Raw genomic sequence first — 24,790 nt, 5'->3', positions numbered from 1 at the left:
GTGACTCTTTTACAAGACTAGTAAATATCTACATTGTGTAGATGGCTGTCACCAATAATCTGTAATGGAATTATTCTGGAAATTTGCCTTTTCATCAGTCAGTCACATGTCAGTCTCAACAAAGGGTGTCTATTTCCTCTTCATCTATTGAATTTTACATTTGTTATTTACATGTTTTATCCTAAGAGCAACACACAGAAATGTCCTTTAAAAAAAAAAAAAAAAACCCCACTAATTTCTATCCCATTACACCTTCCTCTAATTTTTTTGAGATGTCTCCTGACATCTTGCTCTAAAGGCTAGGTCTTTGATGCAGTACCTATAGTGTCTCAACCACTGATCTTAGATAATAATCAGATCCTGGGTATGCTAGATACACTATATTTTGTGGCTTGCTAACATATACATAAGACTCTGCATAACTGCACTTATGCCAAGAATCCAAGCCTGGTATGATAGCTGCCCCAGACCTCTCCGGGCTTGACAGTAGGAACTGATTTTCTTAAAGTTTCTCCCTCTCTATCATTCTGTCGTTCTATTCCTAGGTCCCTATGACCATTTGTGGGCTCCACTGGGGTTCTGCAACAGTGGCATCCATTTTCAGTCCTTGTCTCTGTTCCACTGATGTTTCTTGCTATGGATTTCTGTCAGATGGCCGTGTTTCTTGTTGTTCAGGGTAGAACTCTTGGGTCTGGGCTCTGAGCCTGGACCATGACTCAATTTCTGTGACCTCAGATCTGACATGCGTAGAAAGTGTGGCAAGTAGCGGAGGCCATATGAGGTTTCAGCTTCCCCACTGGAATTGGATTCTGAGTTTAGTGTTTCATTTATTCTTGCTGGTCTCTGCATTTTCCTTTTCATTGTGTTCAACTTAAGTGTCTTTTTCAAGAGGTAAGCTATTGATGGACATTATACAGGTGTGTTGCATTGAGGGAACCTTAGTCTGTGGGGACCTGTTACTTCTGTTGGGCACTGGCTGTCCCCAGTTTCCGGATTCCCATCTGTTGGTACAGCCAATAGCTCTGTGTCCCATCTCACCACAGCGGAAACAGTGAGGGCGCCATTTTTTTCACTGCTCGACACATTCTCGACATCTTCATTTGGGAAGTTCAGACCCTTGAGCTGTTAACTGCTTTATAGCTGCACTGTCCATTCACACCCTATAATTTGCTTGATTCACCATAGTCTTATCAGCCTGTGTACTGTCATTTGCCTCTACTGAATTTACAATGACTGGCCTGTGTTTACTCAGAGGTTGAAGTCACCTTATCCTCTCTGCTTCCTCCTTCGTAATTTTAGCCTGAAGTCAAATTAGGTGGGCTTTTCTAGAATTATTTCCTCGAGTCAGTGAGAAATGGTTTGATGTCTCGTCTGATACTGTTGTTCTATTCAGTCAACCCTTGATAAACATTATGAAAGAATATGTCCTGGACTAATCTTGTACCAAAGCTGAATTCCGCTCCATGCTGTTGTGATACCAGCAGCACATACTGCGAAAGATCCATTATCTGATATACAAATTGTTTCCGTGTTTCCCCATCTTGTTGTTTTGTATTGCTCTGCTCTTGAAACAGTTCTGTGCTTTTTTTAATCCCTAATGAGTAATCTAAGAAATTGCTTGAGCTCATCTAGTGTGAGATCATCTCTACTCATAAGAAAATCTTTGAGATGCTAAGTTTAATTACTTTTAGTACAGGCTTCATAAATTCTAATTCAGTAAATCATTCATGTAATCCTGTATCTATTTGTTTGCTAAGGTTACTGCATGAAACCTTTACATCCTTCATCATAGATTTGCCCACCATGGACATTGAAGCCACATCAGTCTAGATAGATAGATACCCTGTAAATAGATCATCTCTATTGTCATTGTCACTTTTACAAAGGAACAACGAAACTGAAGGTACAGTCGACTCAGTGTGAGGCATAAGAGGTAAAAAGACAAGAAGAGAGAAAATAATAACAAACTGAATAGTAATAAAAGTACTTTACAAAATATACAAATTGCACTTGTTGACTTAAGGTCTATATTGCACATTGGGAGAATGATATGGAGCAGTTTTATTCTGAGTTCAGGGCCATGATTGCTTTTGGATAAAAGCTGTTTTTAAGGTGGTTTGTCCTGGTTTTCATAGCTCTGTATCTCTTGCCCGATGGCAAAAGTTGGAAGATGCAATGACCGGAATGTGATGAATCCTGTGAAATGTCAATTGCTTTTTTGCGGCATCGGGAGGTGTAGATCTGTTCCAGAGTGGGGAGGGTACAACCAATTGTTCTCTCCACTGTCCTGACAACCCTTTAGAGTGCTTTCCTTTCTGAGGAAGTGCAGCTGCCATACCACACACACAGTCCGTACGTGAGCACACTCTCGATGGAACAGTGATAAAAGGCAAGGAGCAGATTTTTGGGGAGATGGTTCTTTCTGAGGATTCTCAGAAAATACAGTCTCTGCTGCGCCTTCTTCAGCAGCTCCTTGGTGTTGGCGCTCCAGGTCAGGTCATCCTCCAGCTCACTACCCAGAAACCTGAACACCGGGACCCTCTCCAAACAGGCCCTGCCAATGATGAGTGGCTGGATGGCAGTTGTGTTTTTTCTAAAGTCAATAAGAAGCTGCTTCGTTTTTGTGGTGTTGAGGAGCAGGTTATTGACTCTGCACCACTCTGACAGTCGCTCCACCTCATCCCTGTATGCCAGCTCACCCTCCTTGCCAGAGATGAGTCCGACCACCGTCGTGTCATCCACAAACTTTATGATCTTGTTGCTGTGGTGTGTGGGAACACAGTCATATGTGTAGAGGGTATACAGTAGCGGGCTGAGCACACAACCCTGCGGCATCCTGGTGCTGAGGCTGTGAGCAGTGGAGGTGTGGGAGCAACCAGACGGGAAGTCCAGTATCCAACTGCAGGTGAGTGATGGAAGTCCCATATCTGCCAGTTTGGACACCAGTCGTTGTGGGAGGATGGTGTTAAATGCCGAGTGGAAGTCCACAAACAGCAGTCTGGCGTAACTCCCCTGCTGTTCCAGGTGGATCAGGGCAGCATGAAGAGCTGTGGCCACAGCGTCCTCCGTGGATCTCTTTGCATTGTAAGCAAATTGAAATTGGTCCAGGTCTGCTGGCAGAAATGCGATGATATGATTCCGCACCAGTTTCTCAAAGCACTTCATGATGACAGATGTGAGTGCCACTGGGCGGAAATCATTCAGGCTGTTCGTGATGGATTTTTTCGGCAGCGGAACAATGATGGAGGACTTAAGGCAGGATGGGACAGGGTGAAAATCTTAGTGAAGATTCCGGCCAGTAGATCCGCACAGTCTTTCAGCACCTGTCATGCCACACCGTCGGGTCCTGCAGCCTTCCTCATCACCCACCTCACCTCACACTCTTCCACTGTGAGTATGTTGCTGTTGTGAACAGGCGGCTGTGATGGAGTTACTGTTGGTGTCGCCTCAAAGCGGGCAAAGAAGATGTTCAGCTCCTCTGCCAGAGAAGTGTCTCCCTCAGCGGCCGAGGAGTTAATGGATTTGTAGCCGGTGATGTACTGGACACCCTGCCACACCTGCCTGGTGTTGTTATTCCTCAGATGGTCCTCTATCCTCCTTCTGTACACTGCCTTGCCTCTCGGATGCCTCTCTTGAGGTTTGCTCTGGCTACACTGTAAAAAGCCCCATCCCCAGAACTGAAAGCAGTATTCCTGGCTTTCAGCAGACTCTGGACCTCCCTTGTCATCCAGGGCTTCCTGTTGGGATAAATCCTAATGCGTCTGTCCCTGGTGACATTGTCGTGCAGAACCTGATGTAATCCAGGACTCCCAGTCAGTTCTCTGGAAGCAGTCCTGCAACTGTTGGGAGGCCTCCTCGAGCCATGTGGTAAATCTTATCACTTAATCTGAAGTCAAATTAGGAGGGCATCCTTTTCCCATGTTCCCAGACTTTATTTATTACTCAATTTATATGCTGGACATTTCTGTTTATCAATTATCTTTATTCACTTTGCGTGCTTATGGTTAGGGTTGTTGTTTGTTCCACAATTTGTTTCTGGTCTCAGTTCCTTAATTTACTAGGCAGTTACTGGACCACATGGAGTACAACTCATCTTAATTATATTCACTATACTTTGTAATGTGTACACTGCAATGCCCATAAATATTTACAGAATTTCACAAAATGCTATAGTTTGCATCATTAATATTTCAAATGATTTAAAAAATCTCTTCCTGTATTATACTACTTGTTTGTTGTTTGATATCTTTCACAGCCAGGAAACACATTGTATCCAAAAGATGAGAATGGAAAGTACATTTATCATAAAACAGACCTGTGTGCCACATGGGAGGTAAGATGAAATGATTCTGATGACCGTACATTCGGTGAAAGCTTGAAGATACAGTATCCTGTTTTCCTGTATTATTAACAATGACTCAATAAAATCTCCAAGGCATTAAAGAAGTATCAAAGAAGTCACGCTGTTAGATTACTTTAAAATAAAGCTATGTCTTGCTTATGTCTATGCTATGCTAAGTCTAACTTAAAGAATAATTCTGAAAGAAAACAGACACACTGAACTTAGAGCTCTATAGGAAATGGGAAACCGCTATTATTGTTTCTACCTGAAAGAGTACAAGAACACTATCTAACCAATTGTAATATCAGATTAGGAAGAATGTTAATTAAAATGTATATTTTAGTTTGAGCTTTTAATTACACATGAAATAATAACCCTATAAACCTATTTAGAAAATGCAGAATGAGTAATATGAGAATTTTTTTTTGTTTCTTGTGGATGTTTTTTGCTGTTAGTCACCACTGGCTTGAATTATATCATAAACATTTTTATCACTGTTTTCAATAGAAGCACAAGATTTAACATTTTTCTCATTCATAGCTACAAGACACTTGGGTGAAATAACATTGTGTTAAAGTTCCATTATTTATGTGCATTTCATGAACCAGAATCTTTGTCATTTAAGCTAACTGCTCTACTACAGTACATTAAGTGCTCCTACTTTTCCTACTTAACTAACAGTATGATTGGCCAGGCCATCGTATGTGAGACAAGTGCTATTTAAAGCAGATTACAATTGCTTTTTTTGTTCATGCAGTTCAGAGAAAGAATGGGCAGTACTTGTGATTTAAATTAAGTTGAATGCAACATACAGTATGTGCATTATTAATGGGATACTGCTGCAGGTTTATACACACTACTGTCAGCGGTATATCAAGAAAGGACCACCAAGCAAAAATAATTTCTACCAACTATGACTCTATGACCACAAAACAGTGTTGACAAAAGGTGCCAACCTAGGCTGACACAGCATGCACAGAGGAACAGATAAAGTTCTGTCATTCAGATAATAATCGTGTATGACAATGGTGATGAGACATATTCATAAAGCACAAGTCATCTTCGTTTGTCATTGATGGCTTTTTACAGCAAATGACCCCACTATCAGAGAAAAACAAGAAGGTGCTAAAGATAAAAACTGAGCATGGGTGAAATTAAAGCCCATCCGTTGGTCTGATGAATCCAGGTTGCTGCTGATTCACATTGATGAAAGATCAATGCGCCAAATAATTAGCGGCGTCTACTTATAAAACAGCAACTTTACTCAGTGCATACTTCTAGCAATGCTAGTGATTGTTAATCTCAGTTGTAAATTTATTTTAGGCATCATGAATTTTTGTAAGTATCCGTGGGTAAAGACATCAACTAAATAATGAACAGTAAAAAAGTTTTTATTTTCCTTAACTCACGTTGTAGAAGTATTCATTTGTGATCCATTCTCTAGGCATTGGAAGCCTGTGTGGATGCGGGGCTGACCAGATCTATTGGGGTTTCAAACTTTAACCGTCGACAGCTGGAACTCATCATGAACAAGCCTGGATTAAAATACAAACCTGTCTCTAATCAGGTAATTGGTTCCTGATTTTGCTTAATTATTAATTCAGCAGAATACGAGATAACATTCTGCACATATTCCTCTGTTCATACTTATAACTTGAAAACAACATTTTAAATCCTTCACTTATTGTTACCTTTTCAAGTAATGCGAAACCACAAAAATAAATAAATACTTCCCTCCTTTGAATTTTCAAAGATCCTATGACTGATACTGAAAAAGAATACTGAAACAGTCTACCAGTACTCCTTGAAATTTTTAAAATGTTCCACTTTACTTGCAAAAAATATAGGACAAACAACCTATGGAATACTGGGTTGATGGCTCACTATTCTTTTCCTTTAAATTCTTTTTGAGCTTTTCTTGCCTTTCTAATTACATACAAAGCCATCTGACCGCAACATACTACATGAGTAAACATTGACATTACTTCAGAAATGGTATCTGATTACAAGGTTTCCGTACAGAAGTAAGACAGCCAAAGGTAGACTGCAGTGGCTGCTTGAGTAAAGTGACGAGTGACCACACAGACAAAACAAAACATTCTGCACCAGTGTGTTCTCCTTTAACAATAGCTTACTCCTATTTAATTGAAATGCCAGCTCCCAACCTGCACTAGGTTAGCTGAAGGGATGGAAAAAAAATGTGTTTCTGAAGTATTTCAAATGGTTTGATTACTTAGCAATCATTTTTTTCTTAAGATGAAGTACATTATATACCTGCAATAACTGAAAACATTTTTAGAGCCACACCTCTGACATGTTACAGAACTGCAAGTTTTTGGTCAATGTTTAATGTTATTTCTGTTATAGGCTAAAAAATAAATTCTCCAAATGATTGCAGAGAATTAAAATAAAAACTGTCAAACACATGTATTAGGATTATAAAAGCACAGCATTTATTGTACTTAACTTGAAAGTCTGAAGGTATTCTCTCACAATACCATAAGGAGTGTTAATAAAAATAACAAAAAAACATAACTATATTTATTTTATTATATATATATATATATATATATATACCCTAAGTTCTTGTCTATAAGCCGGACTCATGTATTAGCCGGAGACCAAAAATCATATGAATTTTTAAAATAAAATCGTATCATAGATAAGCCGGACTCATGGATAAGCCGAACGTACTATAACCTATAACTAATAGAAGGGAGGGAGGTCAGTGGTCTCACTCGCGCCCATTTAATTTCTTTAAGGGGGGAGAGAGTGTGAGATATTGCCGTCTCTCTCACTCCCCGCATGGCGCGGTTGGAGCGGCCGGAGCGCGTTCTTTCTGCTCTGGGCGTCGCCGAGTCAACACGAGTGCGTAGCGGTCATTTAAATTGTGATTTTATATGTAAGCATATTTAAATATATATCGCGGATTTCTGCGGACAATGGGTCTTTTAATTTCTGGTACATGCTTCCTCAGTTGGTTTGCCCAGTTGATTTCATACAAGGGACGCTATTGGCAGATGGCTGAGAAGCTACCCGGCTTACTGTTCTCTCTCTCTTGCGCTGACTATCTGTGATCCTGACGTAGGAGGATTGAGCAGGGGGGCTGTTTGCACACCTAGACGATACGGACGCTCGTCTAAAAATGCTGAAAGATTATCTTCACGTTGCTATCTTTTGTAAAGCTGATTCCTGAAAAGACATGCTGCACAGTGCTTCGCATACTTAAAAGCTCGAAGGGCACGTATTGATTTTTGACTGAAAAACAAACTCTCCCTCTCTCTCTTTGTCTGCTCCTGACGGAGGGGGTGTGAGCTGCCGCCTTCAACAGCTTTGTGCCGCGGTGCTTCGCATACTTAAAAGCCAAACAGACATATTGATTTGTTTGCTTCACTGCTTTGAAGAGGAAGATATGTTTGCATTCTTTTAATTGTGAGACGGAACTGTCATCTCTGTCTTGTCATGGAGCACAGTTTAAACTTTTGAAAAAGAGACAAATGTTTGTTTGCAGTGTTTGAATAACGTTCCTGTCTCTCTACAACCTCCTGTGTTTCTGCGCAAATCTGTGACCCAAGCATGACAATATAAAAATAACCATATAAACATATGGTTTCTACTTCGCGGATATTCTTATTTCGCGGGTGGCTCTGGAACGCAACCCCCGCGATGGATGTATAAGCCGGACTTATGTATAAGCCGATATTCTATTTTTTCATTTTCACAACTTTTTTCCTTAGATAAGCCGCGGCTTATTGACAAGAACTTAGGGTATATATGATTATTAACTAGCAAGCTGCATGCAACACATTTTTTTCAGTTATATAAAAATTATGGCAGAATCCATAAAGTCAGGCAGGTGCAGAGTGTAATTCACGTTAAAAAGATTTGCAAGGCCTGAGAAAGAATTCATTGTGAAATTAAACAATTCATTCTAGGTTTGCCACTTCAGTTTCAGTGTGGGATTGCTGGTATTGCATCTGTTATTTTTAAAAACTTGCTTGGTTTAACATAATAAAAGTTAAAATCATGCTGCTCTTTCATTGCAGGCTTTTATTGTTTCTATTATTGAATTAGTTCAGGAATAAAATACATAATTTGTGTTTGCTTTGAGAGCTCAATGATGTGACCAGCTATGAGTTGTGATCGTTTAACTTGCATTTGAATAAGTGGGGTACAAATTATGGAAAAATATATCACTTTTTAATACAGCACCATAGATAGCGTTAATAAAGAAAGTGAGACTTCACATTAATAAATGTGGTAGATATGGTTATCCTATACTTGTTCTGTCATCTATCCATTCTCTAACCGACTTATCTGTACATGTGGATAGTCTACAGTAGAGACAATGAATGAAATGTATTTATTTGTGTTTTAAAACAACCACATCAGCCAGACATTCATTGGCTCTGGAGATATTAGTTTGAAGCACAAAACAGATCCCTGTACTGTTACAATCTTGAATATGTTAACGGGAGCACACAATCACTGAGTCTCGTAGTTAGTGGAGCTATTACAAGAGGATACTGTAACTGTAAAACACTAAATTTGTGCTGCTTGTTGGGTTTATAAAGATAAAGAAACTTTTGTATAAAGATAACTTTAAAAGATTTTTGGGACAGAACCAAGAAGCCACCTTCAGTTATGAGTAATTACTACTGGCATAGTCTGTCCAGTTCAATGCTAAGTAATGACAAACTCTTATCACTTACTGTATGTGCAACATCTTGACAACAACACAACAAAGGCTGTTTAATAGGAATCCTGAAGGCATGGATTTATCTTCTTCATTCAGTTAATATATGTGATTTCACAGAAATAACATTCCAGAGTAATAAAGTGAAGTTTCTGACAAACCTAGTTTTGAAATTTGTGTTGTTACAAAAGCAGCTTTAAAGAATTTTTGCAAATTAAAATATCTTGAACAATCTTGATATTCACTAATTTATGTGGCACACTGAAAATGGAATGTTTGTATTTTTATTTTTAGCATTGATTCTAAGTTACTGAAAAGAAAGTACCAGTGAGTAAGTTTAAAACACATATATTAAGATAAGTAAAGTAGTCCACATTCTTTCAAATCAGACAGATCAGCACAGCATTTCCAAATTATTCATTTCTGAAATGATACTTGATATCAATTTTCCTTTTAAAGCATTTAGACAAAGTTATTTTTGCTACCTAACTTGTCCTCATAGGTAAATTGCAAGATGAATTTTAAAAATTACATCCTCGCTAATCAGTCAAAGCAAAGTGACTGGGTACAACCACTGGGGATTTTCATTGGAAAAAAAAAATACTAATTTAAATGATCGCTCCTGCTTATTTGGAAGTACTCAATAATTCCACACCTTGTGTAGTTATAAATTGCATAGGTTTGAACTGACTTGTGTGTGAGGTGAATGTGCTGGTGATTGGATAGGAGCATCCAAGCATCCAAGTGAGAATGTGGGAGTGTGTCTGTTAAAGTGTGTGAGACGTCTATTTGTGCGTTTGTGAGAAGTCCGGGGCGGAGTTCTTCATTACACCCGAGAGTGACAGAAAAAGTATTTGGTTGGCAAGGATTTGGTCAAATCTATTTGATGACCCCTGCTCTAAATGGCAAGCAAAACAGGTAAGTCAAAGTGTTTTCAATTAAACACCTGTCTGAATGAAAGGCTAAGACTCCACTAAATTATACCTGTTTAAGTATTTAATATAATAATAACTGAAAATAACAAAGGACACCTTACTAATGCTGAGAAGCCACAACATATGTTGATCTTGTCAGTTGGTTAGGAAATCTTTATATATTTTTTCTGATTTAATGTCTTGTAATTGTCTAAAGAAAGAGTACATTGAATACATTCACAGACTGTATCTGTGTCTGTTCCTAAGGCTATGGCCTTAGAATCAACATCTTTAATGACTGATACTTCTGCTTTTTTGTTTTAACTTTCTGAGGTGGCTTGTATGATGAAGATTTGTACCACTTAGAGCTGGATAAGCCTAACTATCACCTATTTGGATATTTGGACAAGTTCAGGCTTTTAACACTTGTGGAAAGCACGTAAATAAAGTTAATAAAAGTCATAAATCTTACAAATTTTATTTTTCATTTTAGGTTTTTGTTATAAACAATGGATTATTTCTTCCATCTACCACCTGTTGACAAATCGATTTTTTTTGTAGGTTGAATGCCATCCATATTTTACTCAACCCAAGCTCCTGGAATACTGTAGGGAAAAGAACATAGTGATTGTGGGATACAGCCCCCTGGGAACATCTAGAGAGTATTGGTATGTACTGTAACTGTTCACATACTTTTAATCTTTAAAATTTGTGCAGAAATATGGTAACCTTAGCCACCATGATTGTCTTTCAAACACACTTATTAAATTTAGCACAATCTACTCTGTAATAAAATGCTAAGGTCTGTGTGCGTGACTACAAGCAATCTGATTGGTCAATTTGTATTTGGTGCGATTTATCCATTTGACTCTGGTGACACGATCAAAAGAGGAAGTGCAAGTGTGAGACATATAAGAAGGAGTAAAAGCACAGGAGGCATACAGAGATGGATATATATATCCATCACATATATACTAGCCATGTGCGCCCAACTACGTTGCACGTGTTAAAGTTGTCTGTGAAGGGCTCCCTGTTTAAATGCGGCTGCCAGTTGTGAACTGGGCCCTTCGTCGCACAGCATTATGATTTTTTAAAGGGAAACAAAATTACAAAACAAAACCCTTGGACATTGATTCAATAGGAACGGCCTACTCGGAATCACTGTCCGAATAGTAATTATGTGGTGGTGGAGGAGAATTTCTGCTTCTCTCCGTTCACAGTCCGTCTCGTTTTCACGACGTTGTCGTTTCTTCTCACGATCTCTTCTCAACCTTTCTCCAATCTCGCAGGTTGCTTTGTGGCAATCCAAAGAGTAAGGAAGAACCAATGCTTCTTTCTTGAACTCCAAATGCCGACTGATGGAAAATCACAGAACTGTGTCCAACTTATATACTCTGACTGCCGACTCCAAGAAGTGGGTGAACATTTGATTTGGACGAAGTGCTGCCAACGACGGTCGATAGAAACACAAAAAACCACAGTCTCGACAACAAAGCAGGTGTCGACGCCAGATCTAAACACAAAGCACGGTGTCGACCCCAGATCTAAACACAAAGAGTGCTATTGACAGTGTTTGTAAACAAAAGTAACAACCAAGGCAGTGTCAGGGGAACATGAATTCGCAGACAAACAAAGATCAAGATCCAAATGAAGATTATATATAAAGATTAGTTAATTTAAAGCACAACAATTTGTTTAGTTTGAATGTCTGTGTTTTGAGGTGTGACTGGAGTACTACAGTCTTCAGTAGTATAAGCCTGGAGGAGATTCTTAATGCAATGCCTATGTTTTAGCTGTCTCTCTACTGCCATCTAGTGCTTCTTCTTCTAATTCATTCGCGGACAAACAAAGATCAAGATCCAAATGAAGATTTTATATATATATATATATATATATATATATATACACACATACATACACATACATATATACACACACACACACACACAAATATATTTTATTATATATATATACACACACAGTATATACAGCATGTCTGGGATCATGCTCAGAGTCACCTCAGATGGAAAGTATAAAAAAGAGGATGAGAGACAAGCAAGGCACCTTAAAATGACAGCATGAGAAGCCGGCTTTGCACGTGAGAAAAGGTTCAGATACATGGGAATACTGATGAAAGGCACTGAAGGTACATGTAGGGAAAAAGGTATCAAATATTTTTACATTTATTTTCTTACCTATGGCTAGTAACAAATCAAATACGATCTACCTTTTTAATCCCTAAGGAAAAGTTAGCTGAAAAATGAAGAGGATACAAAAAAATGATTCAAAAAATGTGGTAATTAACATTTAAGTGTTTAAGACTTCCCCAACTTTTTTGAGAATAGAAATACTTATACATACTGTACATATATATATATATATATATACACATATATACACACCAGTGGCAGCTGCTAGCTTTTGAAACAGGGGAAGCTCATATTAGGCCTTCATCATAAAATTCATTATGTTATTTGTACGTAAATTCTGCGCTCCGTTTCTTTTGCAGAAAATGGTCTGTGACCCTATTGTACCAATTGGCCGTCTTTTCCAGGGACTTAACCAGTTTGCTCTCAATGGCCAGGAGAGCAAGGTTGCTCAAACGATCTTGGCCCATCGTGTTGCGGGTATATGACTTGACCCGTTTTAAACAGGAGAAGCTCCTCTCTACACCTGCTGATGTAGCGCCAATTGTTGCCACTAATGACAACAGCTTGTATAGCTGAGGCATTGCACTATCCAACTCCATGTCTTTAAGAAACACCAAGAAATCACACAGCTTACCCCTGATCCCCTGTAAGTCATGATCTGAATATAGTACTTGAAGTTCAGATCTCAGTCTCCCTGAGTCAAAGAAATGGCCATAACTTTTCAGCACACTTTCAAATGCTGTCAATCAAAAAAGGGGTTCCGCCCTTTAAACAGCTCCTCCAATCATCATGCAGCAGCCCAGCGTCCTGGCCTGCCCACTGCTCCATTCACTCCCAGAGAAGCTGAGCTTCCCTGGAAGTGACGATTTTGGTGCATTTATCCAATTACCGTCCAGCTTTTCTGCAGTGAAAAAAGCTCCTCTGTGCTTGTCCATAGAGCTCCAGTGAAGCTGGGCTTCAGGAGGGTTTAACGCGCTGTGCTGCACGGAAATGTATAACAAGAAAATCGCGTCAAACAATCTACAATAAATACCTGATTCTGAACAAGCTAGTCATGAAGTTGAACGCGTTCTAGCGCACTTTTATTAAAACCAATATAAATACGACAGTGCATATATGAGCATTTATTTTCTGACATAGCAGAGGAAGCGGAGCTTCCCTTGTAGTCTTAGAGCAGTTGCCACTGATACACACACATATCAATGATGATAGACACACACGCCTAGAAGGGACGGGAGAGGGACTATACCTCCCCCAGACCACAAGAGGGCAGCCGCCTTGGCTTGTATGGGGTCCACGGGAATTGAGCATGGAAGCTCAACCCTATAGGGGCCCGTGGTCACCGCCAGGATGATTGTGAAGCCCTGGACGTCAGTACTTCGTCAAGGATTACCAGGGACACCCGGAGTAGTCCAGGTGCTCATGCAGCACTTCCGCCACACCAGAAAGTGCCGCAGGAAGCTCGTCAGAGGGCACCTGGAACACGTCCGGGTGGACATAAAAGGGGCTGCCTCCCTTCAGTCGTCAGCCGGAGTCAGGTGGAAGTGGACGAACCTCAGAGGAGAGGAGCGGAGGCGGTGAAGGAAGGCTGGATATTGGAGAGGCCTGGACTGAGGGGTGTGTGGTGCAGGGGCAGTGGGTTGTGTGCGGGATTGGACTTTTGTAAAATATGGTGAATAAACGTGTTGTGGTGTTTGAACCATCGGTGTCTGCCAGTCTATGTCGAGGCTGGTCTCCACAATATATATATATATATATATATAGTGCATCTAATATGCAAATACAATGATGATAGATACAATGATACTGCACATAACAAAAATTAGACAGCATATTATAATAGACAGGTAAACCAGCTTGTGTCTTTGCTCAGTCATTTTATGTCTTCTTGTAGCCTTTTCCTCTCATTCCGTTTTTTTCGGCCATGTCTCTGTAATTTCCACTTTTTTGTCTTTACTGTCTTCTGTTCAGCAGCTATTATCCCTAATAACAGTTTTGTTCAGACAAACCTGTAACGGCTTAAGCAATTATACTGTTACTGATCTCCTTAGCACTCCAAATGTGTTTGATAGGATTTTGTACTGTTCTGGATTAATAAGGCGTCTATATTTTCTATTTGTGTTGTTTTAGTTTACATATGGTATTATTTTCTAATCTGTTTAATCTAGTTCAATTGTGCAGCAGAGGCCGGAGCCTATGCCAGCAACACTTGGTGCAAGATAAGGAATCAGACCTGGGTAAAGCAAATGTCTAAACTTAGGGCACACTCACACACCCCACTGAATTTTGAGATATCAATCAACCTAAAATACAAAGGAGTGAGAGAACTACCAGCGTGCACTGTGAAAGATCCATGCAGACATAAGAAATTCATAGACTTTGTGTGGATCACAAGTAAGATATGGTCTGAGTGAAGTTTTCTGTGAGAAAAATATTTCAAAGAAACACAAGGAGATCTTCTAATTGCTTTATACAGTCAGTCTTATCTGTGCAAACGACCTTAAACATTGCCCTAGGACATGGCATGATTCTCAGGTTTCTGCTTTCTAGTAGTGATGGCTGCTTCCACCCTATTTGTCAAACAAAATCTAGATGTTATTCCTTTTTTTAAATCTCAATCATGACGAGTCAAGTTTTTCTAAATTAGACATACAATTCTAATAAAAATGCAACCTACTGTATATATAATGGTAATGAAGTCAACTTAGTGCAAGGACTTTTTTCTTATCACTCAACCAAATAATACTCCAAAAATTGAATGAATACAATTTAAAATATAACATTTTGTTAAAATCAAAAACCCCGTCAGACCTTGTAAGACTGCTTTGAAGTATCTTAAGAAACAAAGAACTTAAAATAAAAGTCCACTTTATGCGGAATTCAAAAGATTACCAATAAGATCAAAAAAGCCTGAAGTTCATCAATTTTATCGTTATTTTACATTTTCACCCCAAAGGCCTTATTAAGCCTTTTTATATATAATAAAAAAATGCTTAGTCCCTTAAGTTTAAAATCTGAAATTCTACTGGGCTGACTTTTCAGCATCTTCTTCTGATGAACTCTTTTGTTGCTTTCGTTCTATTTGGGTTATAGTCCTGCTGTACACGTGTGAAGCATTTTCTGCTAAACTGCTGGATGGAATAATCATATCAGCTTCTTAAAACTCCCGTCTTCAATGAAGTGAACCAGTAACAGTGGCTGCCATGAATGTTTAAGCCACAACATGCTTCACTGATGACTAGATGTACTTTACTGACTTTTTCCTTTTTATATAATTTTTACTCATCGGCCTAAACTGTATACCTTTAAGAATATTGTTTGATTTTCTGATGCAAGTTTTGTCTTTAGTGTTGGTGCTGCCTTTTGCTTTTGAGTTAAAAGACAAGTTCAGTATTTTTCAACTAGAACTAAAAGTTACACTGATGATTGCTTATATTCTTTCACCAAAGAGAGGCTTATTTCATTATTTTGCACTGATATTGCCTACAACCACTGGATTGATCTTGCATGTGTGCTTCAGTGAGAGACAATATTGTAACGATCTATGGTGCTGGAGACGGAGGAATAGAATTAGTCATTTTACACTGACCGTTGGTGAGGTGGCTGCCAAAAGGACCTTCTGGTTTTTTTCAATGTCTATTTCCATTATGCTGCCCAGATATTTGGCACCATGCTGTCTTGGCTCTGCCTCACTGTGCTCACCCAGGGTCAGAGATAACTCATATGCCCTTCTTCTCTTGGCTCCAAGGCCAGGGTATACGACTGAGACTCACCCGTGTCTATGCATCAGTGCCAAAGGACTGCAGCAGTCAAGAAACTCGTCTGAAGTGCACAACAAGTGCCAATTCTGAGCTGCTTTTATGCTGGGTTCTCCAGGTAGTCCTGCCCCATCAGTCAGATCTCAGGCACTTGAGGAACGTATCCATCTGGAGGTCCAGACTCAGGGGTGCTACAATACTGAATACACACACAGCATGTAATCAAGTGACAAGAAATTAACAGACATTATGGGTGTATATCCATCCATCTTCCTTATCGAGGGCAGGATTGTGAGGAAGCTGGAGCCTACTACAGAAATCATCAGGCACAAGGCAGGAATATTCCAGGGACATTACAGGGTGAACATACACACACACAGGCTCGGGACTACAAAAGTTTTACACAGTCTCACCGTGTATTTACAGATTGATGGGTATGTGTCTGTAAGTTTACTCTCTAAAACACCTTATTTTTAACACCTTACTTTTATTACCATATCCTCAGCAAGAGCAACTCATGAAGAATTTTAAAAAAATTTATAATTAGTTTGTGGCTCTTCAGTCTGCCCTACTGTACACTCTGCCTTTTCTGTGAGCAGAGAAGCAAAAAGGAAATGTATTCTTACCTCAAGAACAATAGTTACAAGAATCTGTAATAAAGCAATTATTTATAGTTTCCTTTCATTATAAGGATGCCTCCTAAACACGGAAGGCATGATTTCTTAAATTAAAACACTTGCTGCTTCAAGGTGTATGTATATGGTAAGTTTTAAGGCTTTTTCATTTACCTATGGACTTGTGTACCATTCATACCCTAGAAAAGCCAAGGTATGTTTAAAATTTATAAAAGTAGATCACAATTTTATGTGATGTTATATACCAGGAGTGTCCAACTCAAATCCTGGAGGGCCACAGTAGCTGCAAACATTCCTTCCTGGCACTTTCTTAATCAGTGACAAATTTTGGCTTACAATTGTTTTCTTTTCCCTTCATTCACTTTGGATTTTAAAACTCAGTCCCGCTGAGTGATTTCTTTTTTCTTTAAATGACAGCTAAAACAAAATTGAGATGTGAAGTGAGCCAACAGATCGTCCAGCTAAGCTATGGCCTCAAACTCCAAACAATTTGTTAGTAGCGGATTCATGTTATTAAACTACTGTAACTTCTTTAATTCTGTGGCCTGCTGGTGCTATCATTCTGCCATAGCAGACATTTCCAAAACTGTTGATTTTCTTTTTTCTAAGATCAACATTTGTGAGATCTTAACATCTGGTTTTCAAATATTGTGTGAAGGACACAGGTTAGCTAGTCATGTGATGACACGTTTTGTATCTCATTACTGAAATAAATAAGGAGACAGAGTTTTAAATAGGATGTCAATTAAATTTAAGGCAAAAGCAAATAAATAGCAGCAAAAAGTAGCCACTAATTGAGAAAATGGCTAGAATGAAAACCTGCAGCCACTGTGGCCCGTCAGGATGAAAGTTGGACACCCCTGATAGATAGATAGATAGATAGATAGATAGATAGATAGATAGATAGATAGATAGATAGATAGATAGATAGATAGATAGATAGATAGATAGATAGATAGATAGATAGATAGATAAATGATTGTGAAGAAAAAAACTTAAGACCTGAAAAATACCAAAAGAATTCTTTAAACTATGGTACTTTGGTACTTGGTAAGTTTTCCAATTTTCTAAACAGAAATTATTATAACAACGGCTACCATCTGAATATTTTATGTTAGCTTTGCAGCACCTTCTAGAACCAGTTTTAAATGTCTTTCTATGGATTTGAACATGACAAAATGTTTGACTAAACTTTTCTGGAAATAAACAGTTTACTTACATGACTTTATTATGTTATTTCAAATGCTATAATGTTGCTCATTCTAATTTATTGTTTTATAGGGTTAATTTAAAAATCCCACCTTTGTTAGAAGATCCTCTACTTACTTCAATTGCAAAAAAATATGATAAGACAACCGCTCAAGTTGCCCTTCGATTCAATATCCAGCGACGTGTTGTTGTTATTCCAAAGAGCTTCAATCCAGATCGCATGAAAGAAAACTTTCAGGTATGTCCTATTAATTAACTCTGTTCAGTTTTATTGTTTACTGCTTTGTAGAGCATTATTGAAATTGCGTGTCATCTAAACAAAGCATTTGCCTGTCCATTTATCCAATCTCTTTTCAAGAAGAGGTAAGGGATCAGTCCTATTCAGGGTGCCATTTTGTTACAGAACACACTTATTTACATACTCACATCTTCTCACAACAGGCCAGTTTTATTGTCACCAATTCATCTAACAGATTTTCTTTGGAATAAGGCGGAAAAAAAATATGCATATAGGTGATGAATGTGGAACGTCTAGACTGATGATATCCCGGCCAGGAATCAAACCCCATACCAAGCAGTTTGCTGTGCTATTCACATTGAACTCTCATTTAAATGGGTGGCTTCTGCTATTTAGAAGACTCTCCCCAGGTCTGGCTGGGAAGCCCTAACAGTGCACACATTTAAATGTAACTCTTCTGTGCTTTCTATATTATTTATTCTAATGTATGGTCATCTCATACTGTACTTGTAGTCTAATTTACCATGTATCAAATTAATCATGGATTTTACCTTGGTACCATTAATTTTATTACCTTTGTTTGTTTTGTAAACTAAATTTTAGCTGTGTGAAGAAAGTTGTAAACTAAAAAATACTGATTGATTCTCTATGCCATTATGTCTATTACAAATAAACTGGGTCACATTTTCAGCTCATTAGAGATGCACTATCTAGATTTAAGCAAAAATAGCTAGCCAGGCACATGCTGGTTACAAAATTGGAATATACCTTGTATAGAATATACTGTATATACACCCTCTTTTAACTCTGATGTTTCATTACTTCAGTGAACTTTGTGTTTTTATTTACTTGCTTACTTTATTTATTTAATTAACAACAAGAATCAGCTCCTAATTAAGCAACTGGTTGGAGTTAAATTGGTTGGAGTTTGGGGGCCTGACTAAGTCGGTCTTCTGCTGGCTCACTCATTTCATATTTCATTTATGTGTGGGTGACATTTAAGAAAAGAAATGAAGCAATTCAGAGGAACGATGAAGAAGTTCAGGGGAACAGATCTTAAAAAACAAGTCAATTAAAATGAAAAGAAAAGGAGGTAATTAGCAGCAAAAACTGGTCACCAATTAAGAAAAGGGTTAGGAGGAAAACCCGCAGCCACTGTGGCCCTCCAGGACCGGAGTCTGAGACCACCATTATACAGGGTGACATCGTGGCATAGTGAGTGGTCTGAATGAGTCACTGTCAGTGTAACAACTCACATCTTCATGGTTATTTCTCTTGGTACTCCCAAGGATGTTTGGGTTAAATTAAATGGAGACACTAAACTGGCCCGGTGTGAATGTGCCTTGTCCAAGGCTGATCTTTGTGTAAGTAACCAAAATTGTCGGGATAAACTCAGTTTCTAGCAATCCTAAAACTGGATTAGGTAGGCTGGTAAAAGGACAGATAGATGGATAATTTATACATTTTCCCATTTATTATAAGCTAAAAAATAAAAGCAAAAAATCCTCCAATACGAGTGAAATACAACTGAGGTGGGGCATGTATCTTAACTGATACCCATTATTACTTGCATCCTAAAGATGCATAGATTCACAAGGTTTTTAGATAGGACTAATTTAATATTGACATCTCTCAACTCCAAGTGTTTTAATGAAACAGAGTTTTGCATTTACTATTGTTTTCATTATAATCACTTTTACATTGTCTTATTTTAACCGTTTAGTAGATCTGTATGTGAAACTGGATTTGTATTACTCAAAATTTTACTGTTTTTTATTTTTAGATATTGTGGTACAGTGGTTACTACTGCTACCACTTAACTTAAAAAGAGATTAAGTTCACCTACTGGTCTTGTCAATGTCTGTGTAGAGTTTGGATGTTCTTCCGGTTTTTGCATGGGCAGTTAGCTAATCAAATTAGCTTTGATTTTTTTGCTTACATTTAACTTTCTCCTCTACCTTTTTACAGCTCCTGGTGATAGCATTTAAATCTCATCTGCACGGAATTTGCATCTCAACCACATGTTCATAGGTTCTTTCGATATGTACTGTAATTTTCTCCCACACCCCTAAGATATGTGGGCTATGTTGATTTCAGTTTTCACATTGGCTCACTGTGAGATAATGGGAATGTTTGTGAGACTTCCCATACAAATTCCTGCTTGCCTTTACCAATGGTCAAATTTTCAAGTTTTCTGTCCCATGAGTACAGTGCAATTACTATTTGCCTAACCTACAACACGTTATTAGTTTCTTTCTGACACCTTATGTTCCCAAAACCCATCCTGAATTGGATTAAGAGGGTTCAGAACATACATCAATGACTATGTATTTAGATTTTTTTGTTTTGGGATCCATTTTCATTTTTTGAACAAATTTTATTGAAACAGCAGTCCACCATTTTTTTTGTTAGAAATTTAAACAAGGAACACTCTCACCAATGCATACTTCCAGATCCCCTGTAAGAAGAAATCAGAAAGCTACTGATTGACTTCATTGGGCAGAAGTTGTTTTGAATAGGAATGGAATTGGAAAATGAATTGTTATTAAAAGAATAAGCCAAGGTCATAGCCAGGAGATTGCTAATAGCAATAATAATATTAACAAATACTGAAAGTATAGGGGTATATCCACAAACCTGGACAAACTGGAAATGCATGACACTGGCTTTTATACCACTGCAGTAACGACATCACGCATTGTGCACTCCTAGTCATCTTGCCTAGCAAGAAAACAAAATGGGACCATAGGCCAATGTAATTCATATTTAACTCTCTTACAAACACTTTTGAACAGAAAGTGAAATTGAACATTACAGTGTTTGGTCTGTAACCCCCAACCGAACAATGTTTTAATTATATTTAGAGACTAAGGGGCAGCTGAGAAAATTAAAAAAAAAAAACCCAGATCAGACAGGTACAATAAAATAATGAGAGCCACAAAACCTAAACAGAGTGCAATGCACAGATAGTACAGCAGGGGAAAGCTGTTGTGGTTTGAATCTAAAAAACAAAGAAACCAAAGACCTAAACACTTGAAAGGGCATAAGGTCTGAACATTAAAAAGAAAACAAAATTTTCCTGGACCAAATAAACAAACATTAATTTTAGAAAAATGATGACTCATGCAATGGCCAAGGATGAGATCAGCTTTGAATCAGCAGCAATTTGAGCTGGTACTCCATTTTTCAAATTGCAAGCTTCAGCACCAGCTGCAGGTGAGCCTATGAAAGTGAGTGTGCCACAGTCACACAATCACTACTCTAGTGATGCTAAAACTCCTTAAGAGAGCAATGAGATGATAAAAAATGCAAAGGGTATGTGCTGGCAAGCAGCTTCCAGTACCTAAATAAATGCATTAAATAAATAATCGTCCAATAAGGCAACAAATTCAAAAAAGATCTCCAAAAATACTAAATTCAAAAATAATCACAAATTCCATCCATCCATCATTATCCAACCCACTGAATCCGAACACAGGGTCACGGGGGTCTGCTGGAGCCAATCCCAGCCAACACAGGGCACAAGGCAGGAACCAATCCCGGGCAGGGTGGCAACCCACCGCAGATCACAAATTCCACAGTAAAAAATATTTAAAAGCTCAAAGAATAGAAAAATTAATGAAATATTTGTGATATTATTAATTTTATTTGTATGATTTTATGTATTTTTGGACCTGCAGGTCACATTTTTGTTGGTTTGTTTTTATTTTGTTTTCATTCTGAAAAGATTGTTTTTGGCTCAAGTCTTGCTTTATTATTTTCACACCACTATTTGGAAGCATTACAAGACCTCATTTGTCACAATCATAAAATCTAAGAGAGTATGCAATAAATACACAATGATTTTTCGTATACTGTATCCCTCCGTGGAAAAAACAATGTCTGTTCTCTTTAAGCATAGACAGCTTATATTTCAAGTAGACCTTACTCCTAGACGGATTTTTTTTTTTTTTTTGACTCTCACATCTTCGACATTTGATTTTCGTTTTGTCCCCGGGTTTTTCTTTGCTTGGTTTATTTTTTGACATTCTGATTACGCAATGTTTCTTATCTCTATGTATTTTATTTACTATCTCCTGGTTTTTAGCCACTTGCAACAATACTCAATATTAAATATGCAAAACAAAAGTAAATTCAAAAATTACCAAAAAACCAAAAGTCAGAAACCAAATACGATTGAGGATCTAACAAACCTCACAAAATGAAAAGGAAAATTAGGATAGCACTTAAAAGGAGTCAAACAACAAAATTAAGTGACAGCTAATGCCTCAGCAAAGATCTGAACAATCAGGTGAAATAAAGAAGTGACACCTGATGGTTTAAATTGCAAAGTAGTGAATTACAAACAATGTAAAAAATGCAAGCAGGAAACAAATTAAATAAAATCCTAACATGGGAAAAGACACAAACAAAAAAAGGAAGACCACCCAATTAGATGGTTGCAGTGTACACAATTCTCTAACAGGCCTCAAGGCATTCATACCACAGACTGGAGGATGCATTGATCTAAATTGATTAAAATTCCAGAAGAATGATGTTAAAGGAAAGACAATTTCCAGAATATGAAAGATAAAGAAACTGGGGATTTTCAGCATGAAGCACAAATTAACTTTGCAGCAATTGAATCTATCCATCCATCCATTTTCCAACCCGCTGAATCCGAACACAGGGTCACGGGGGGTCTGCTGGAGCCAATCCCAGCCAACACAGGGCACAAGGCAGGAACCAATCCTGGGCAGGGTGCCAACCCACCGCAGGCAATTGAATCTACTGCGAAGATAAAGATAATGTATACATTTAAACTGGGTGAGCCGATAATTGGGATTTTTAGAAGCAAAGGAAATGCTTTTAAAAATAATATCCCCAGGAAATGGGTGTCAGAAGGAAATGATATCCGACATTCAAACTGAATGCAACACCAGGGGCTTGAGGGAAACTTTGTGCAAGGCTGTTACTGGCTTCATACTGGATGGCAGGAAAAAGTAAGAATTGTAAAAATTGTGAAAAGAATTTGGGTGATGAAATAAAAAAAAAAAAAAAAAAAAAACTGGACCTCACCAATTCAAACATTCAATTTACCATATTGTCTTAATCATATATCTGGACAATATTTCAAGGTATAATTTTAACTTTGGATGGTCATTAGATTTATATTATATAGCAATTTAATTTTTTTTTTTTCCAATTTCAAAGCACATGCATTAATACGGTATATAGTACTTGCATATCACGTTTTCATTGCCTGGAGTTAACTATTAGGTTATCACTAACTGTTCATTAGTAATTGTTTTTGTCCACTAGCACTTTTGAAATGCCACATTGACATATGGACATACATATGTAATAATCAAATAAAATTCTGGTAAACTCAAATATCAGATATGCTTTTAAAAAAAATACAAATAAGTTAAAAATATTCAAGCATTAAAGTATGAAGTTTATTCAAATGGCTGCTTAGTGTAAACATTTAAAAAAGTGGGTACATTGCACATGCTAAGTTGTATTTCAGGTTACAGACCACACATTCCCGTACCTACCTTATACTCCTATGCATGTTTCTTTAGGTGACAATAGAGGTTGCTTGCATTACCATCTCATCACTTGACAAAATTTGCAGATAAACAGTTTCTGATTGTAGTCCAACGTCATTTTTCTGGACTATTTCCAAATTACCAATGAAGCACCCTTTATATTAACAGTTTCATCTCGCTTATGTTGCCTTTTCCCATTTTTTTCTCATATTTGTAAAAGAGTTAGAGAGCACATAAAAGGTCTGGGATGGAAGCGTTGAGAATCAATGCAACGTGAAATGGAAGAAACAAGTGATTAGTCACAAAAATGTAATTCAGGCAAAACTGGAGTACTGCCACGAGGAATTAAACAAGTAATCAAAGTCAACAATAATTAAATTGTAAACCAAAATAACCTAAAGAGACTGTAGGTTGCGGAGTACATTGATAAAGAGCAATTAGACTTTATTTAGTAAGTGAAGAAATAACTTTGACTTGAAAAATGCCAAACTTGTCCTTGAAGAACATTCAGTTGCCTATCATACACACCTTTGTGTCACACGTCTGTCTTTTTCATTTTTCAACATGTTAATGGTTGACCTCTTAGTGCTGCCTATATGACATCACCACCCTTCCTTACTCCAATAATTGAAAAATACTAAGCTTATGATTTAACAGGTTGGATACCAGAATAATTATGATACCTACACTATCACACCATAAATAATGTAGAATGCTTTCCTTTATTATTTTCATTGTGAAAATAGTCAACATATTTGAAGTGTTTTGAAGGCAGTAAAGGGTATAAAAGGTAGCCATAATGAGAGTAATAACAAACATCTTTCACATAAGATGCCCACAGATTAAATTGATGCGCACTTGACACATATGTTATGATATATATTACATCACACAATCTCCACCCCACACTGCTCCACACTTCTAGTAATCTGTATTATGACACATGTAGTGCTGAGGAATATTGTGACCACAAAACAACCAAGAAATAACTGAGCCACTAGAAATCATGGTTAAAAGACAGGCAAGGGTTATACTACTAGACAAACCAAAACAAGAAGTAACTAGAACAAAGGGCAAAATAAATACTGAAAGTCAGATTCAGAAGAGAGTCACAAGCAAAATACAAAATCCACACAATAGGGTCCACTTGGGAATGAAGTTATCACTATGAAAATCAAATGTTTTTCATCCACCAAGGGATAATGTAAATTGCAACTGTCACCATAATTATATTGTAGATTCTGTTACATCATCAATGCGACAATGAGTCACGTGACCTTCAAAATGGCATTACACAAATAAAGAGGCCTAAGATGT

The 24,790-nt window shown here is 37.8% G+C and overlaps 1 protein-coding gene across 1 annotated transcript in view; it reads left to right on the top strand.

Moving 5' to 3' along the window:
• Positions 1-24,790, top strand: part of LOC114654146 (aldo-keto reductase family 1 member D1-like) — a 71,031-nt gene that overhangs the window by 38,490 nt on the left and 7,751 nt on the right. The window contains exons 4-7 of the mRNA XM_028804562.2: positions 4,256-4,333; positions 5,787-5,909; positions 10,514-10,620; positions 17,777-17,942. Coding sequence (XP_028660395.1) covers positions 4,256-4,333; positions 5,787-5,909; positions 10,514-10,620; positions 17,777-17,942 — 474 coding nt within the window. The remainder of the gene's footprint in view (positions 1-4,255; positions 4,334-5,786; positions 5,910-10,513; positions 10,621-17,776; positions 17,943-24,790) is intronic.

Source organism: Erpetoichthys calabaricus, chromosome 1 (genome assembly GCF_900747795.2).
Source record: "Erpetoichthys calabaricus chromosome 1, fErpCal1.3, whole genome shotgun sequence".
Taxonomy (NCBI): domain Eukaryota; kingdom Metazoa; phylum Chordata; class Cladistia; order Polypteriformes; family Polypteridae; genus Erpetoichthys; species Erpetoichthys calabaricus.
This window is presented reverse-complemented; position numbering and strand designations above follow the sequence as displayed.